The sequence below is a fragment of the Pygocentrus nattereri genome, chromosome 10 (genome assembly GCF_015220715.1).
Source record: "Pygocentrus nattereri isolate fPygNat1 chromosome 10, fPygNat1.pri, whole genome shotgun sequence".
Classification (NCBI taxonomy): domain Eukaryota; kingdom Metazoa; phylum Chordata; class Actinopteri; order Characiformes; family Serrasalmidae; genus Pygocentrus; species Pygocentrus nattereri.
This window is the reverse complement of record NC_051220.1, coordinates 21,313,159-21,331,936: the sequence shown is the minus strand read 5'-3', so window position 1 is coordinate 21,331,936 and position 18,778 is coordinate 21,313,159. Positions and strand designations below refer to the sequence as shown.

The 18,778-nt window shown below is 38.8% G+C and overlaps 1 protein-coding gene across 5 annotated transcripts in view; it reads left to right on the top strand.

The window, feature by feature from the left end:
• Window positions 1–18,778, top strand: part of kidins220a (kinase D-interacting substrate 220a) — a 74,929-nt gene that overhangs the window by 26,152 nt on the left and 29,999 nt on the right. For all 5 annotated transcript variants that reach the window (XM_017694441.2, XM_017694439.2, XM_017694437.2 and 2 more), the window contains exons 21-22: window positions 2,760–2,904; window positions 3,243–3,405. In XM_017694441.2, coding sequence (XP_017549930.1) covers window positions 2,760–2,904; window positions 3,243–3,405 — 308 coding nt within the window. The remainder of the gene's footprint in view (window positions 1–2,759; window positions 2,905–3,242; window positions 3,406–18,778) is intronic.

The window sequence follows — 18,778 nt, the reverse complement described above, 5'->3', positions numbered from 1 at the left end:
ACAAAAATATTATATTTTGGCCTTTTTTCTGCTATCTATGTATTTCCCATAACACACCTACTTAGAGTAAGGTATATTTAATTGATACTAAACTCAACATAAAAACTAGTTTGTGTGGTGCAATTTGTTTTACATTGATTTAGTAATGCATAAAACCTGAACTTAGTAAACAGTTGTAAGTAGACTGTGTTTGTCCTTATGTACGGCCCGGGGCCCAAGGTGAGCACCTATAAAGCACCTTCAGCACAATATTGAAATAAATTGCTATCAAGACTTTTTTATGAACTCCAACCACATATTTAGGGTTCAAAAAGGGTGACCTGTCTGCTCTCTTATATTGGCTCCCATGTGCTCCAGTATAGCGGCCGAGTCACAAGGTCGGCATTAGAAACTTCAAAGTGGACTTAGTGGACTTTCTGGAGCTCGTGACAAGGCCCCCACTTCTGCACTGTGCTTGTGCTGGACCAGTCACCTTCTGATATGTGGTGAAGCAGCCTTTTGACCAACAAGTGACCTCAGGACATCAGCTGGGTCACCAGAAGGCCAAGCACGCAGTGCTTTGAGCAAAGATGACCATGAGGAGTGATACAAGTTACAGAATCTAAAATCTAATCTACATAACAGTGTTTGCAGATCTTTGCCGTGCTTGCATGTTAACAAACTGAGGTGAAGGCACCCAAACCATTGATTCAATTTAAACTGTGTTAAATCCCACTACACTATGGTCCTGTGACTAAACTTTCACAGGTGTTGTTTGTGTGTCTTGATAGGTTTAGACTTAACCATTTGTAACTGATCTACTTTAGACCAGCTGTTTTTTTTGTAGTTTATATAGGAATTTCAAAATGTCATGCTAGATTATATTATACTTGAATTATACTATGGATTACTACGCTGAACGAAGGGAAAAAGACATTTCTGTTCCTCAACATGTTCTCTTTTATTTAGCATATTAAATAAATTATGAAATAGCAAAAACAGGATGTGTGGACTAAGAAAGGAGGACACTTAAGATCAGCACTTTGATTAAAACTGAAAAAATAGGTGCAATTTTGTATACTGATTTAACATGAAAAAGGCTGATAATATTCTGTTCTTTTTAATGTAGTTTGAGCTATTTGTCTTGAAATTAATATTAAACAAATATTTAGTTTAAAAAAAAAAAAAAAAAAAAAAAATATATATATATATATATATATATATATATATATATATATATATATATATATATATATATATATGCTAGTAGACATGTATGTCACACATTTTGAGTACAAAAGAATAGATCTTGGTATAAATGATTTGTAATACTTAATTTGAAGGCTACCTACATAAGGACCTCACAAAACATGCATAGGCTTTAAATAACATATTCATAAAGAGATATTGGAATATTCATCAGAAGCTTATGGCAGTAATTATGGGAAGACATAAGGGGCTAGATTCATAAAACTCATTAAAAAAAAAGGGGGCCAGATTCATTCAACTTTGGGTGGCACTACACCACCCAAAATGTGCAGTATGGTAAATAAGAGCTATTTATAATTTATGTATTTATATTTTTAATGTAATCTTTTGTGAAATGCAAGAACCAATCAAAATCACACAGTCTTACGTATTAAAAACCCATGACAAGTGAAGCTCAAGTTGGCTACTAAAATGGATATGATTTAAAGAAATGAAAACAAGGAAAAATCTAAATTCTTAAGAGCTACACATTTTAGGGAAGAAGTGCTGCCAAATAATTGTGCATTTTTAACTTTTAGTCAAGAAATAAAGTTTCTTTATCAGAAAATGTTGGTAATACTAGAAAAAATGGCACATATAAAAATTTAATAATATATAATATAACCTTATAATTACCTTACAATTCAACTTTTAATTGTAGGAAATATATTTTATGATGTATGATTTTAAATTTGTTCGAATTCAGGCCTTTCCCCACACAATTAAATAATACATTGGCATGCTGAAATTCAAAGTAATATGGCAAGCCATTTTAGCTTTGTGAACATTAAATTCCACTAGTAAATATTAAATGTTGACTAGTAAAAATGCAGCTTTTTCTTGTAAGGAATCATTTTTTTACTAATAAAAATTACATTTTCACTTGTTTATTGGATTTCTTTGTAAAATTCAGTGTAACATGAAAAATAACATTAAAAGCTCAGACTGCTGGCAGTAAAATCAATTTGAATAACATGAGTTTGGATAAATCCTTGATGTATCAAATTACTCTTCATTCATTTGGATTACCAGCTAAACTTACTGTCTATATACATATTTGCAAAATATTGAATTAGTCACATGAAGAAGAACCTGCTTTAAGTACAGTGCCATCTAATCTTATATGAAGCCAATCTGAAATCCTCAAGCAAGTCTTCTTCCTCTTAATGTACTCATGACATTAACATATATGCAATTTTTCTCCAATAACCAGAGCAACTTATAATTTAAGCGAATGTAGTGTTACGAGTCTTGCTCAGGGTCTCTTATTGGTGTAGTGTAGGGTGCTGAGGCATTATTTTTTGTGGGATTATGTTGTGTTATGAAATACTACAGGTAATTGTAAATCAGAAGAAAAAGAACTCAAAAATATGCATGTGTTATGAAGACCATATGTAGGAAGCCTTCAGATAAAATGTAATTGAAAATCTTGGTTTACAGTAGGCTACTTAATTGTACTAAGCAATTGCACAGCACATCCAGGCTCTCTGTCCTTAACTATTCCTGTGTTCCTTCGTCTGTTTGGTGTGTAGGACACGTACCGGAGGCGTCAGATGCAGCGCACAGTCACGCGTCAGATGTCCTTTGACCTGACCAAGCTGCTGGTCACCGAGGACTGGTTCAGTGATATCAGCCCTCAGACCATGAGGAGACTGCTCAACATTGTATCAGTCACAGGTTACTGCCACACAAATTTCCAACAGTGAAGGGACTGTACACTGGCTAATATTAAACAAGCTGATGGTGATGTTTGCATATACACAGCTTTATAACATATAACATTTGCCTATTTTCAATATTTATCCCTATGGATTTTTTTCAATACTTTTCCATAATTCCCTAACAAGATGCTCATGAATAGTCCAATACTATCCAGTATCCCTTCTAATTAGTGAATTCACATAGCATGCTATGAAAACATGTTATAATTATTAAACACCATTGTGGTGACACATCTGGCATATTGCTTACATTCCCCTTGGCTTCTTGACGTAACTTACAGTGTGTGCTCTCAGGTCGGCTCCTCCGAGCCAATCAGATTATCTTTAACTGGGACCGGTTGGCATCATGGATCAACCTGACAGAGGAGTGGCCCTATCGGACTTCTTGGCTCATCCTCTTCCTTGAGGAGAATGATATCGTCTCGGACCAGGTCACGCTTAAGACCATCTATGAGAGGTCAGATGTTGTTTCAGTGTTCACCTTTCACCTTGACACCCTGCCTGTGTTAATGAGCACAGTCTTAAGCATAAACTGTGGTAGCAGGAATGTTCTTGGCTTATAAACATAGCGAGTTGCTTGAAGGACTGAAAAATCTAATTTACATTATTTTTTTTTTTAATTGTGTAAAGTGCTATCTAAATTATCAAACACTTGTCAATCTCAATAAGACTTTATGTGGTTTCTGACACTGTATGACATACTGTTATCTATAAAATGGACAGAAGTACATTGCATAGCTAAAAAGATAGTGTTAATGAGTCAGGAGGAAAAACATGCTAAAATTTGGTGTGCGTACGCTGCTGAAAGTCTTGAAATAGTAATTTAAGTCAGAAGGTCCAGATTTTGGATCTTGTGGGAGTTTTTTGGACCACTTCTTATGTCTGTATGTATTAATGTCACACACACAGGCTCAAAAAGAAGATCCAGCTTGAAGTTTAAGTCTCAAATGCAAAATCATCCTTAAACTGATGAAGATATGATGACAATTGTAGATGATTCACTTACATCTTACAAGACACGTTCTTCACCAAGTTTTGACTGAGTTCTCTGAATATTCTTTCAACTTGCTCGCGATATCTCAGATTCATCCACACAGGGAAGGGGTGCAAAGCACAACTGATTGTAATTGCATGCAATTACACATTTCCATCAAAGAGGTCTTCAAATCCCCCAAAACATGTGTAGCTTTAAAGTCAGCATGAATTGGAAATCATAACACACTTTTTTTTTTTGCATTCTGACATATTTTCCAAGTAAAATGCAGTATCAGGGAGGGTCTCTGGCCTAGCTCCGCATTTTTGCTGCGTCATATTTGGGGGTGGTGGGATTGTATCCACCTTTCTTAAAAGCAAATATTGAGTGATAGTTCTAATTTTATTTTAGCTATTCATTCATCTGTAGGATTTTTCTACATATATAGTGACCCAGTCCCACCCACACTGTGCTCGTTAACGTCCTACTCCTGCATGACATCGAAAATTAGCCCCGTAATCTGTGAGATTACAGACCTCTAGTGCAAAGTGAAGCATGATGTTACTAGCTAATTTTATTTTCCTGCTTCTTGCTAACATTCAGAAGACACATAGACAGGTGTGCAAAGGGTACTGCGCTTCGGTCAAAGGTTACAAGAAAACCGTAATTTAATCTCTTAAATTATATAAATTGGTGCTTAAGGTGACCAACGACATGAACTAACCAGGTAAATAAGATTATTTGTTCTTGCACCTTTGTGCAAAATGTGTTTGACCCAAAGTGAGTGAATAGGTCTCTTATGCAGGTTATAGTTCACGTGTTGATCACAAGATCACAACAGCCATTACGTTCACCAGCCGTTGACTCTAATCATGTTCTTCATGTGGCCTGTAGGTGGCAGTAGAGAATTTTAGTTAATCTTTTATCCTCCATATCATTTGTGAGCAGGTCAGGAAGAGACCTTTCAAACTGATGAGGAAGTAACAGGTTTTGCCCTTTCTGTTCAGCCAGTCCAACCACTTTCATCTAACAAATGCACTGACATTTATAACAGACAAGAGAGAAGAGAGAGAAGTGATGTGAAGTTTTTTACCATCATTCTTTCAGCATCTAACTGTTGAGCTGCAGTTGACAGAGCTGTAATGCTGGGACTGCTTATTCCTCTGCTCTATGGTGCTCTTTATTACATGTCTAGTGAAGCTGTAGTGAACGTCGTAGAGGTGTGTGTGTGTGTGTGTGTGTGTGTGTGGTTGAGTGTTTGGCCTTTAAAGGTTGCTCTCTGTCACAGTGCACTAGCATGCTGTGACTCCCTGGGCTGTGGAAGTGTCAGAGCGCCTCAGTGTCAGCATCTGCTCCCTCTTATACAGCCTGATAAACCGTCTCTCTCTCTTTATCTCTCTCTATCTCTCTGTCTCTCTCTATACATATATCTCTCTCTCTGTTTGTCTCTTGATTTCTCTCATTTTCTTTCTTTCTGTTTTTGTCTCTCTGTCTGTCTCTCTTTGCATCTTTCTTACTCTTCTTCTCTCTGTCTCATTCTGTATCTCTCTCTCTCTCTCTCTCTCTTTGTCCCTCTGTATCTTTCTCTCTCTCTTCCTCACTTACACTCTCTTACCCACTTACCCACTAATACACTATCTCTTCCATTTTTACTCTTACTTTCTCATCGTCTTCTGTCTGCCTTTCTCTGCTTGTCTTTATATCTCTCTCGCGATCCCTCTCTTTCTCTCTCATTCTCTTCTTTTTGCCTCTCACTCTGTCAGTGTCTCTATATTCTGTCTCTTTTCTGTCTCATTTTTCTTTTTCTTTCTGTCTTTCTCCCTTTCTCACTGTCTCTTTCTCTCTGTATTGTTACATCCCTCTTGATATCTTTCTTTCTGTATGTTTCTCTCTTTCTTTTTTCTATATCTCTATTGCTAGCTCTCTCTCTCTATCTCTCTTTCATTCTCTCTCTGGCTCTCTCAGGTTTTTAGACTTTTGGTAATATATTCTTTATATTGTATTGTTGGGACGTGTTCTGGTTGGGCAGTAATATGTATGACCAGGTGGAGATTTCTGTGTGCTGCTGTGTTTTCTATCATAGTATGGAAGTTCCTGTGAGCTTCTGTGATCATACACACACAATCAGAATGTCTTTCAGCAAAATAAAATTAAAAAGACTTGGCTGTTAGATCATGTTCTTTACGTATTAAATTAAATGCGACAAAAGCACTGAGAAATCACACGATTTGTGAAGAAGACTACATAAAAAAGAAGAAGTGTTCACTAATTCTATAGAGAATTAGCTCACCTGCTTCTCTCTTCCTCCCTCACCTAGTCTGTCTCCTCATCTTGTGACCCTTTAAAACACAGATACATGTTCCATCAGCCGCTGAAGATGAAGGCCTGTGTAGTCCGGTGTTTTTTTTCTTTTTCTTTTTTTTTCTTGAAGAAAGCTAAAAGAAGAAGAGCTGACATGTTCTGCTCTTATCTGTGCCAGATCTGTCTGCTGATAACAAACTGTCAACTTTCTCTTTCACTGCTCTTGTCTGTTTTTTTCCACTCGGTTTCTCTGTGTTGGTCACATGATGAAGCGCTCTCTCTCTCTCTCTCTCTCTCTCTCTCTCTCTCTCTCTCTCTCTCTCTCTCTCTCTCTCTCTCTCTCTCTCTCTCTCTCTCTCTCTCTCTCTTTCCCCTGCCTCTCTCTAATATAGCCCAGCCGATCAGTTAGCCAGTAAAACGTCAATATTGATTACCTGTAAATTTCTTGGTATTGCACAATGTAATATCAAATAATGTTATTTATACTGAGAACTTGGCTGATAGAAAGAAATCTGCTGGTGTTCCATTTTGTCCTCAATGTGTGGGTTCAAACAAAATACTGTTAAAAATTAAAAATTGCCCCCCCCAAAAAAAAAAAATCATTGACCATATAATTTACACAAAAGTCTTAATACCACTAGTCAAATGGCATTTTGTTCATTTGAAAATACATTAGCACAGTTTCTACAGGAAACAAATTAAAATAAGACATTTTTTGGCAAATTTTAGTGCGCAATTTCTATTAATTTTAAAAGTTTAAAATATTGGAAGAAAAAATATAAAATACTAATTCTGCTGTAATTTGCACAGGCCCCATTTTCTGTATTCAGCAATTAAACAGTGATTATGCATTAAAATGTTCAGAAGTTAGAGGATGTGTTAACTTATTTTCTCTTGCTCTCTCTCATTTTCTTTATATAGAGATAGTGACTTGCATCATCTCATCTCAGAAACTGTCCATTCACTCAACCCCCCCACCCCCCAAACGCACACTCTTCCTGTGCTTAACTGTCGTCCCGCAGTCAGTTTCACGCAGAAGACGCTGACCTACAAACAGCCTTAGCCCTGCTTCCTTCTCAGTCTGATCAGCGGTCAGTTTGCGGTCTGCTCTCAGAGCAGTGTAGGCCCCTTAAGGCCTGAGCAGTGAAGGAGTGAGTCAGCGATTCATAGGTCAGCTGTCACTCTCAATCGCGCTCACAATGCGATTTCTCTCTCTCTCTCGCTCTGTCTTGCGTGTGTGTGTGTGTGCGTGTGTGTGCGTGTGTGTGCGTGTGTGTGTGTGCGTGTGCGTGTGTGTGTGCGTGTGTGTGTGCGTGTGTGTGTGCGTGTGTGCACATGAGAGAATGAGGGGCCTGATGGACGTATCATGTGCTTAGGAAGATGACATACTGTGTGTGAGAGTGTGTGGGTGTATTGCCTAGTTTAGCTTAGTTTTATGTGCTTCTGTCTCTTTCTCACTCAAACACACCAACACACACATTCACATATATATAGAATTATTCGTAGAAGAGAAGTGGTAAACAGCTTTTGCTAACTTTGTTCTCTGGCGGTGAATTATATGTCTCAAAGCTTTTAGGCCTCTGCAGCAAAGTTATCTACGAAGTCTTTGTCAGCTGTTTTGTTTGACTGGGTTTTTAAACCACAAGCAGTTACAGTGGTCAGTTCAGTCAAACTTCATCCCATTCATCACTGCCAAAAATAGAAGAAAAAAAGATACATAAAAATTGAGTGTTTTATTTTTATCATACCTTGTTTTCATCTTTTTTGTTTATTTTTTTGGGAAAAGTTCCACCAAGTTTGGTGAAAAATAGCATGTCTACTATTTCGATCAGCCGAAACATCCTATCCAATTTCAGCTCTGGAGCTATGCGGCTAACGCTGCTAACAAACACTAGAAGTCAGTAGTCACCCAAAGCTTTTCTATAAAAATATCGTCAAAACTTCTCTCAATCTGCTTAAACTGCATTTAGGTCTTCATTAAAGTTGTGCAGACTTGCTGATGTGGTTTAGAACACAGTATGAGTATGCTACTGTCTCAGTAGCTAGCTGGCTAAATTTCCTGCCTCAGGCATTAGAACTGCTGCACCATTTAAGGCGGAATGGGGAAAATTTGAGCAAGAAGCTGGTGAAAAGCTTAACAACCAACTGTTAACAACCAGTGGTTCTCTATGTTTGTGTGTGTTTTGCTTTCTTCTGAAGCATGTCCATTTAGTAGTATTTCCAAGTAGCGTTCAAAGTATATGCATGCATTGTTACTTAGTTGGTGATATTGAAACAATGATAATTTGCATAATATCGGTGCTTATTAATTTATTGAGATATTTGATATCAGTTATTGGCACAAGGCTATCACACACAGCATCAAAATTTGAAAATATTGTGTTTTTCACCTCATACCTTTTAGCTTGAAAGCAATGGGTTTATGAGGGGTTAGATAGTGGAAACATATTCATACATTAAACAAAGATATAAACACAACACTTTTGTTTTTGTTCACTTTTTTCATGAGCTGAACTCAAAGATCTAAGACTTTTTCTGTGTACACAAAAGGCCTTTTTCTCTCAAATATTGTTCACAAATGTGTCTAAATCTGTGTTAGTGAGCACTTCTCCTTTGCTGCGTATCAAGATGCTGATTAGACAGCATGATTATTGCACAGGTGTGGCTTAGGCTGGCCCAATAAAAGGCCACTTTAAAATGTGCAGTTTTACTGTATTGGGGGGGCTGGGTCAGAAAACCAGTCAGAGTCCCTTGACGATACCCTTAATATACAGGGTGATTTTAGAAGGTTCATCCGATTTCAAAACGCCATATTTTTACAACTGTGAGGCACCTAGAAACCAATCCCATAGCAAACGAAAGAGGGGATCAAAGATTTTCTGAAAGTCACCACAAATTGCCTCACTTCAGTCTGCGAAGGGATGGAGGCCCCTGACCAGAAAGCGTTTTGCGTTCTCCGCTTCAGTAAGAGTGACTTCATCATAACTGTGCAATGTGATTTTCGTCTTCGATTTCGTGAACCTCCAAACACCTCAGAGCATTTGTAGTTGGTTCCACAACACAGAACCATCTCTGAAATTGCATTGAAAGAGCCGTGAGCACAGTGACAGCCGACATGTTCAATTGAATATGGGATGAATTTGACTATGGCATTGATGTCCGTACAGCTGGAGGAGGTTCATATTGAGTATTTTTAAAATGACATAATAAACTTTATGCTCACTTAAACCATTTACAATTTACTGCATTGTTCTGTAATAATTTGCAAGTGAAATACATTTTGGAATTTTGAAATCAGCTGAATCTTTTTGAATCACACTATACTTAACTACGAATATTTTATTCCAGGCAATTGTATTTCCTTTCTATTGGTTCTTTCATTGTTTTTTTTTTTTTATATGGAGATGCATATTTGTGTCCCTACAGTGACAATATTGCAGTAAGAACTATGGGTAGATAATCTAGTAATAGACAGCCTCACAAATCTTACTACTACTACAGATAAGTCCATATATTGAGCTGTAATACTGTCAACACTACTGCAGACACAGTTCCTCTGTGAAAGCGCAGTGCTGTGATATATTGCCGTGTGTCTAGCTCTATCGTAAGTAAGGCTGTACAGTAGAGTGTCGGCTGTTTTATTGCCCTCAGCATGGAAACAACTTTCTTCTCTCAGCGAGCCAGTCCTTTAATCTGCTGCAGAATGTGAATAATCTGTTAATAACATCAGCCTGTTTGATGATTAACACACAGGCAGCGCAGGCTAAAGTAATCTGGCTCAGAGAATATATGTGTGTGTGTGTGTGCGTGTGCGTGCTTGGGGTGGGCAGCTCGGAACACAAAGATCACTATGTCCTCAGGAGGCACGAGCCTGAGACGCACCTACTTACCCTGACCAGTGTGATTCATCCGTTCTACTGGGAAAAATACAAATTGAAGCTTGGAGAGTGAGCCAGCTTTTCAGTGGCCCTAACACACTTAGGCAAATTGAAAGGAAAACAAATAAAAACCGTTTAGCTCAGCTTGTTATTTATAGCCGACAAAAGCTTATGTGAAAATCACTATGCAGGCTGTGTCACTTTTATTATATTATTATATTACAATACAGTGCAAAAGTTAGAGGACCAACCTTTCTTTGATTTAATTTGCAGTTAAAATGGCCAGTAAGTTATCCATTTTTCAGTGTGTAGAAGCTGCAACAACTAGATATAACATCAGAATTTTCAGTGTTTAGTGTGTCCACGCTTTGCTTTATTACAGCTTCCATGCTTTTCAGAACACTTGCTTTCAGTTTTTCAAAGAAATCTGGAGTGATATTTTTTCAAACATTCCAAGTTCAGTCTTAGAAGTTGCCTTTTATTCCTTCGCATGATCCAGGTAGTTTCAAACACATTTAGTGATGCTGAGGTCAAGGGTCTGGAGTGAAAAATCAGGCTGGGCAGTATGACAGTATTTATCATCTTGAAAAAAATTGAGCACAATATGTCACAGTAAGCTATCTGAGTACTAAAAATACACTTTGCAGCCGCATGTTTGATTGCAAAGCATAATTAGTCCTGTTTGAATGGATTTAGTGCAGCTCAGGAGGCAAAATGTTAAAGAAAAATGATTGGATTCATAGTTTTTGATTATCTTTAAATTATGGAACTACTTTTTTTTACTATATCAGATGTCAAAAAAAAAAAAAAATACCATGTCTTATTGTGTGTGGTGAAAGCTCCTTGAGATATCGTGATATAAAAGTTTTGCCCTGTTGTTGTCCTCTAGAGGACAGTCCATTGTTCTATGAACATCAGCAGCTTCTTTGTTTCCATTTTTTCCTCACTAATGGCTTCTTGACAGCTATACATCTTTTCAGGTCCATAGTATTAAGCTGTCTTCTCAAAGTGGAACCATGGACCTGATTGTTTTCAGATCTGAAGCAAGTGTGGGGCTTGATTTTTCTCCTCTCTCTCTCAAAGACGAAAGTTTTAAGTACTGTTTATCTGATGGTGGCAGTTTTGGTGGTTTATGAGCACAGTTGATTTTTTTTAAACTCCATTTTTGGAAACTGTTTGTATGAGTTATTTTCCTTTGACTTTTCCCTACCATATGCTAGCAGTTCATTTTATGTCTTCCCATAAATATGAATAAGTTGTACATTTTGACTGGCAATTAAATATAGGATGGTCTCTGGTTTTGCACAGCACTATACATTTTATGATTGCTGCTATTACTATTTGTTTGTTCTTTTTCTCTTTCACCATTCTCCCACTGTGGCCATTCTGCCCTTTAGTGCTTTCACTCACCTACTGCTCTCCTCCTCCCTCATCTCAGGAGGAGAAACAGAAAGAATGTGAAGGCCTTTTGACCATAAAAAGCGGCTCCAAGCGGAAGCCCATAAAGAGTCCGTCGGCGGGGAGGAAGTGAGAGAGAGGTGGAGAAATGCTTCCGGCGGCTGGTGGCCGTGATCTGTTGTGGAGTTTTTCGAGCGGAGTCAGGTCCTTTGGGAGTTTATTTCTGGTGCTCTGCTCCGGTTTTAGCTTGTCGAGAGGTGTGGCCCGCCGAGCCGGTTCTGCTCCGACATCTGGTGTCCTGCTCACTGCCAGCACGGCCTGATGGAACCCGAGCAGGCCAAGGACTGTGGCCAGCCCCCCAACACACACACACACGCACACACTGGCCCGACATGGCCCACTAACATATGTCGTTCACCCCCCTCTCCCGTACTGCTGGGCTCCCTCGTTAATTAACCGCTAGGAGAGCTGCTGTGGCAACCTTTCACACACAGGAGAGAGTGCAAAAGCTCAGGGAAGAGCACCCGCCCCCTCACCTTTCATCCACACCTCCTTTCCCTCTCTCCACGGGGTTCCCCAGGCCAAGTGTCCCCTTAGTTGGAATTTTGCTCTCTTTCAGTTGTGTCCCTATTTTGTTCTGCAATGTAGCCTGTTCTTCAAACTACACCCATGGTAATGACATGGTTTTTCATACTGAACAAGCTATGTATATCTTTTTAGTAGTTCTGTAGTGTGAGTGCGGAGGCAAAGAAATGTACATTGCCATATAACAAGCAATTGGTGGAAGCATCTAATCATACTAATATAGTCATACTAAGATATTATTATGAGGAGGCTGTTTTTGACATGTTTTTCACACTGTCAAAGCATTAGTGGGACTGGCTAAGACCATACTGCAACTGCAGTAACGTTGTTGCCATAGTGAACATGTCATTGCTACTACTTTTTTAGTGCAGCATTACAACATTAATTTTTGGTATCCTGCTGTTTGGTCGATATTATAACTTTAATATTTGGATATTACTATGATATACCTAGACTGTTATCTTCCTGTTGCACTGCAGTAATGGTAATGATTAACAAATACATGTATAATCATCAGTTTTAAAACAGTTAAACTTATATTGTCAGCAGTTTGTTGGGTGAAGGTAATTTCTTTTGTGCCCTTGTCTAATTAATCCGGCCGCTGGACCTGCTGCCTTTGCTCCATCTCCTTCAACTTTGCACCAGACCTTCAGAGGGAGCTCCTCAAGTCTCACAATCATCTCCAGTTCCGAAGGCTCGTTTTCTCGCCCTTCACATTTCTCGGGATTCTCATTCATTTGGCGAACAATTGCTTCTCAGTGCTGTGCCCCAAATCCCGGCTTTAAAGCGATTGCTTCGAAACTTTTTAACTAATGATACTTGAAATGAATACGTGCAAGGCAGTCAGAGCTAATTAGAAAGACTCCTCTCACAAGTACAGAAACATTAAGATGACATACTGTTCATTCAGGATTACTTTAATTGGTCCAATTATTGTAATTTCAGTGGCAATTACGGGCAGAGATAAAAGCGGTTTTCCAAAGCACATTTTGTTTGATTCCCTTTGTACGTACAGCCTAATAAGGCTTTAAATATCACAGAGAGAATGGCTTCAGCTTTTTTCACACTTTTGAACTTTTATGCCCTTGAGTGAGGGCTTCTTTCTTCTTCGATGGCTTTGTGCTGTTTCTACATTTCTCTCACGTAGCGGGCTTGTCTCGAGCATCTTGCTTTGGCCCTAACAAGCTAGAGATGTTTTCTCCTCATCCCTCTTCTCTGGATGGAGGCTGTTGCACGACCGCTGAATCCTTCTGGAGCCTTTCGGTAGAAGGAGTGAACTTGTAATTTAATAGCGCTAGCTTTATTTGCCAAGGCGCCCTGAAGCCCTGTAAATGATTAGACTGCTGAAAAACCCATCTATTTCCCAATAGAGAAGAGCGCTATCTCTGATAGGGAGCGCTTTTATTGGGCACACACAGAGTCCCGGGCTGGCGGAGTGACCTCCAGATGGATGAGATGAGCTGGAGAGTGGGAGAGAACGAAAGAGAGAAAGAAAGTGAGAGGCGAACAGAGGGAGTGGATCTAACGCTGCTCTGGGGCCATGCTGTGACGGAGGAATTGGTTTTTGTGCTTTGTGGTCCCTATTGTCATATGAAGAATAGCTTTCACTAGCACTCTTGAGTGTTTGCCATGTCGTGGTGATGAAGGTGGAATTGAGTGAACGTTGAATCTGTGTCCTAGCAAAGCTTATTATCTCTCTCCGAAACCCTTCTAAAAATTTGAAAATTTTAAGTAAGGGCACTCCAGGACATTTTCCAGATTCACAAGAAAGGGGAATTGCCATTGTGAAAGATGAATTCTGATGATTTTTCAGGAATTATGCATAATTTAATGTTTAAGTCAAGTTCAAGGCACCAGACGTCTTAAGCATTTAAAGACTGTGATCTCATATTACATGAAATGGTGACAAGGACATTGTTTCATGAGAGTTTGACATAAGGTTCTAGCCTAAAACCTTATGTTGAATCTATCAATGCCAGAAAGTTACACAATAATGCCAAAAAATTCATTTTTTCAGTTTTTCTACTGTTTTAACAATATCGACATTACCTATAAAAAGCAGGAGATGCCTGTAGGCTTACTGGTAGTTTCAGATTGTAAATGAATTGGCTTTATTTGCATTGGAAACATTGTGACCCCTGGTTCAACCACCGTTCCAAAGAAATCCAAGCCAGTATGTTTCCCTACAACTTTGTTCACATCTCAGCAATTGAATTATGTACAACCCTGTTTCCCAAAAAGTTGGGATGGTCTGCAAAATGTAAATAAAACAATGCAATAATGTGCATTTTATTTATGCCCTATTGTCACGCCTACTGGCCGTTCCATCATTCAGAGATCAGCATCTCTGGAATATTGAGACGCTGACTCCTCCCACACTCACACACCTGCCTACAATCTACTCATCAGCAACCCTTTATAACCCAGGCTCTCACGCTGCCTCCTTGCGAGGTATTCCTACTTTCTGTGTCATAATTGAGCTGTTATCACTGTGTTTTGGTCTTTCCTGGTTTTTCGACTCTTTGCTTATCTGTTCTACGATTTTTGCTCTGTGGACTGTTTTTATTAAAGATTCTCTGCATTTGCATCTAACTACCCTGTCCGAGTGTTACACATATATTTATTTGAAAGACAACATATTGAATTTTGATATTGAGAATTTTTTTTTTAAATATATGCCCATTTTGAATTTGATGCCAGCAACACGTTTAAAAAAAAAGTTGAATATGTATTTAGCATTAACTATTAAACTCCTTAAGTAAATGTAAAATATATTTATTGTGCAAAACAGTTAAAAACAGGACTGAACAGTATAAAGATAAACCTATGATGTTTACACATCAGTGCACATCAGCTTCTCTGGCTCAAAACAGAATCTGAATGTTGTTTCACATGGAAAGTTCTTAAGTCATTTGTCTCATGTGTGCGTCTTGTTCAGTTATGCTGCACCTCTGAGAGTCAGTTCAGTAAACATCACTGTCGTTCACGCTGTCAGTTTTAGTGACTTTCAGTGTTTTTTCTGGCTTAGTTGAAGTGACAGTCCATGACACCCTGCTGCTGAGTGATAAAGCTGAGTGATAAAGCTGACTGATGGAGGCACGCCTCAGGTGGGGCTAGTGGATGCAAAGGCCTGGCTAGAGGGCTGCTATGTTAAAGGCTCAATTGAGACTAAAGCCTGTCATTATGCCGAGAATCCTATAGTTCCTTCCTCTCAATAATATTAACTCGGACTGTAAGTGACCACACAGCGATAGATGAGTAATTACTGAAAGAAGCAGCTCAGCTTTTCAGATAAGCAGCTCCTTTAGCATGTTCTTCACACCAAAAACTGACATTACAGATTCTGCCATGAGAATTTTTCCTGCTGAAATTGCTTTGTGGTGTTAGTCATGTATTTCGATGTCCCCATCATCGAAACTGATACTGCATTAAGGTGCCAGTATTGGTGCTGATACCTATACAATATTGGTATTGGTGCAACACTAACGATACATAATATCATCAAAAGATTCTGAGAATCTGAAGAAACTTCTGTATGCTAGTGGCAAGGCCAAAAATATTATTGAATGGCTGTAGTGGAAAACATTGCATGGGCTCAGATACACTTTTGAAAACCACTGTCTATAAACATAGTCATTGCATACACAAATGCAAGTTAAAACTCCTACAATGCAAAGAAGAAACCACATATATACAGCATCCAAAAATGCTGCTGCCTTTTTTGGGCACAAGCTCACTTCATATGGACTAAGGTGAAGTGGAAAAGTGTTCTGTGGTCCGACAAATCAAACATAGAAATTCTTTTTGAAAATCATAGATGGCGTGTCGACCTGGCTGAAAAGGAGAGGGACGATACAGCTTGTTACCAGCGCACAGTTCAAAAGCCAGCTTCCATGATGGTATGGGGTGCATTAGCGCACATCTGTGAAGGCATCATTAATACTGAATGATATATACAGGTTTTGTAGCATCATATCCTCAAATCCATTTGTCTTTACAGGGAAGACAGGGCTTAAACACATTCTGCATGTATTACCTGCCTTCAGTTCAGACCCATCACCAATTGAAAACATTTGGTGCATTATGAAGCAAAAAATATGACAAAGAAAAACCTAAACTATTGAGCAGCTGAAATTCTGCATAATAACAATAATATGAAAACATTTTATTTTCAGAACATGTGTTGCTGGAGTCAAGATGAAAACAGGCATATATTTTTCAAAAAACAATCAAATTTCTCAGCTTTGTTGTTTGTGTCCTGGTGGCGCAGCGGTAACGTCACAGTTGTGGGCTGGAGGTTAGGGAACTAGCCTTGTGACTGGAAGGTCGCCAGTTCGATTCCCAGAGCTGACAGCGCATGACTGAGGTGTCCTTGAGCAAGACACCTAACCCCCAACTGCTCCCCGGGCACTGCGGATTGGGCTGCTCACTGCCCCCTAGTGTGTGTGTGTGATGTTTCACTTCATGGATGGGTTAAATGCGGACGTGAAATTTCTCTGTTGTGTGATTAATAAGGGTCTCTTAATTTCATATGTTGTCTTTCTACTATTTTCAGTTAAATATATGATTTAAATAAATGACATATTAATGAATTCTGCTTATATTTTGAAAAACTTACTGAAATTCTCCTTTAATATCGAAATTGTCATTGCCTCCCTCTTGTTTAATTGTGACAATTTCATTGAGATAATTGAACAGTTCAGAACTTGCTATGCTCAATAGTCTGTCATAATCCTCAGAGGTGTTTTGGAATTTCTGTTTGGTTCTAGTCTCTTTGGCATTACTGGACTCCATTGTGAGTGAGCTAAAGGTTGTGGCAGAATAAATAACTGTGCAGGTCTATGAAAGGTCAGTGATGACCTTTTGAAAAGCCACTGAGGCTCATCATCCTGTCTCTCATCCCAGGACTCGAGACCTCTAAGGGACAGCAAGGTGATATATGACCTGCCCTGGTCAAGTCTAGGGACCTGCTCTCTCAAAAGGAAGGAAAAAAGACAGCAACAATGAAGAAAATGACAGAAATAGCAGATTACTCAGCAGCTCTAACTGAACATTAGCTTGTGTGAGCGCAAGAGTTTGAGAGTCACCATATTTGTACAGTTCATGTACTAACCGTTTCAGCTGGGGTTGATTTATGATGCAAGTTCATTTCCACAAAAGTTCTTAGTTATGAAACTGCTTATTTCCAGTCTCTTTTTTCCAGACAAAAGCAAATGATAAAAAATGAATCAGCTTCCATTTTCCAAATAAACCTCACCCTTACTTGAGTAAGTCTACCTTACAAGCACATCCTGAAGGTCTGACTATGTAGGTCCAGCAGTAATAATGCCTGACATATTGGCCTGGGTCTACTCTGAAAGCCAGTAACCGACTCTATTTACCTGGAATGATTTCTGTGCTTCCTGAATGTCTCCCAATGAAAGGTTTAGGATATAGCTTTTTCCAGATGTTTGACTGTTCATGGACTGTTAGTGAAGTAGCTCTTCCAATACTACTTTAAATGCTTACTCTGCTTTAGCGAAAACACTTTTTTGTATTATCGTAAATGCTCATATATAAATGGGATGGCATTCACAAAACTGTTTTCTTATGAGATCATATATTTGAAATCTGTTTCTTATGCTTAAATACCCTGCACACAGCTGCTATGCAGGGGCTTTTGACTGAAGGTTGAGCCAAGGTGTATAAGTCTCCTGTTGTGTACAGGTGAGTTTAATGGCTTCAGAGAAATTCAAGGCTTTGCTGCCAGTTTGTTGAGATTTGGTTCTGTTGAGTCCTTGGTTCTGCTTGATTTGTTTTTTTATTGACCTGCTTTACTGCATTCTCCAGTGTCCAGTTCTGCCAGGGTCATTTCTTCTTAGTCACGTTAACTTGGTGATTACATTTAGACTGCTGCATTATGGATTCCTGAAAGGAAGCCCAGTGCAGTCAGTGGTAGGCCTGTCAAAACATTTCAAAATCATACATTAGTAGAAATTAATTGCCCTACAAATAGTAACAGCTTGAGCTCAAATAAACAAACATTACTTGTTGTTGCTCTTATATTTACACGCATTTGCCTCAGCCCAACTGATGAAAACGCAGCCACTTCACATTGTTGTGATATAAGCACATGATTGTGAAAGCTAAGAACTGGGGTAAATAATTGCTATCATCTTAAATAATTGTGATTCCCTCAAATAATTGCAATCAGGCAATTGTGTAAAAACTGGCACAGGCATCTGGTTGAGTCATGTGTCTTCAAGTGTCAGGATGATATCTGGATAGGGCTTATCCACATAAATATAAATGCACGTTACTTGAAAATGAATTTAAATCTGATCACTCCAACCTTTTCAGGATTTTAGCCAGAGGGTATCCAAGTTTAAATGCATCAGTCTCTCCAAGCCACAATGCTGCAGCAAAACCTCAGCCTGCTGTTCTGCATATGCGGAAGAGACCAACCCCCTCCAAGTTGCTGCCATTTAACAGGGTTGTTCTCCCAGTTCAGTAGTGTGTGTTGGTCTGTGCACAAGGCTGTTTGGTTTCAATAAAGGGTCAGTTTGGTTAATCTTTACCTCTCCTCTCATTAATCACGGTCTTGATATAATACATTGTTATAATGCTTGTGGTCTGTGATCGCGATGGCTAATACACATGGCTTCTTGTAAACATTGATTGTTAGTTTAAAAACTGAGCAGAACGAATAGTACCAT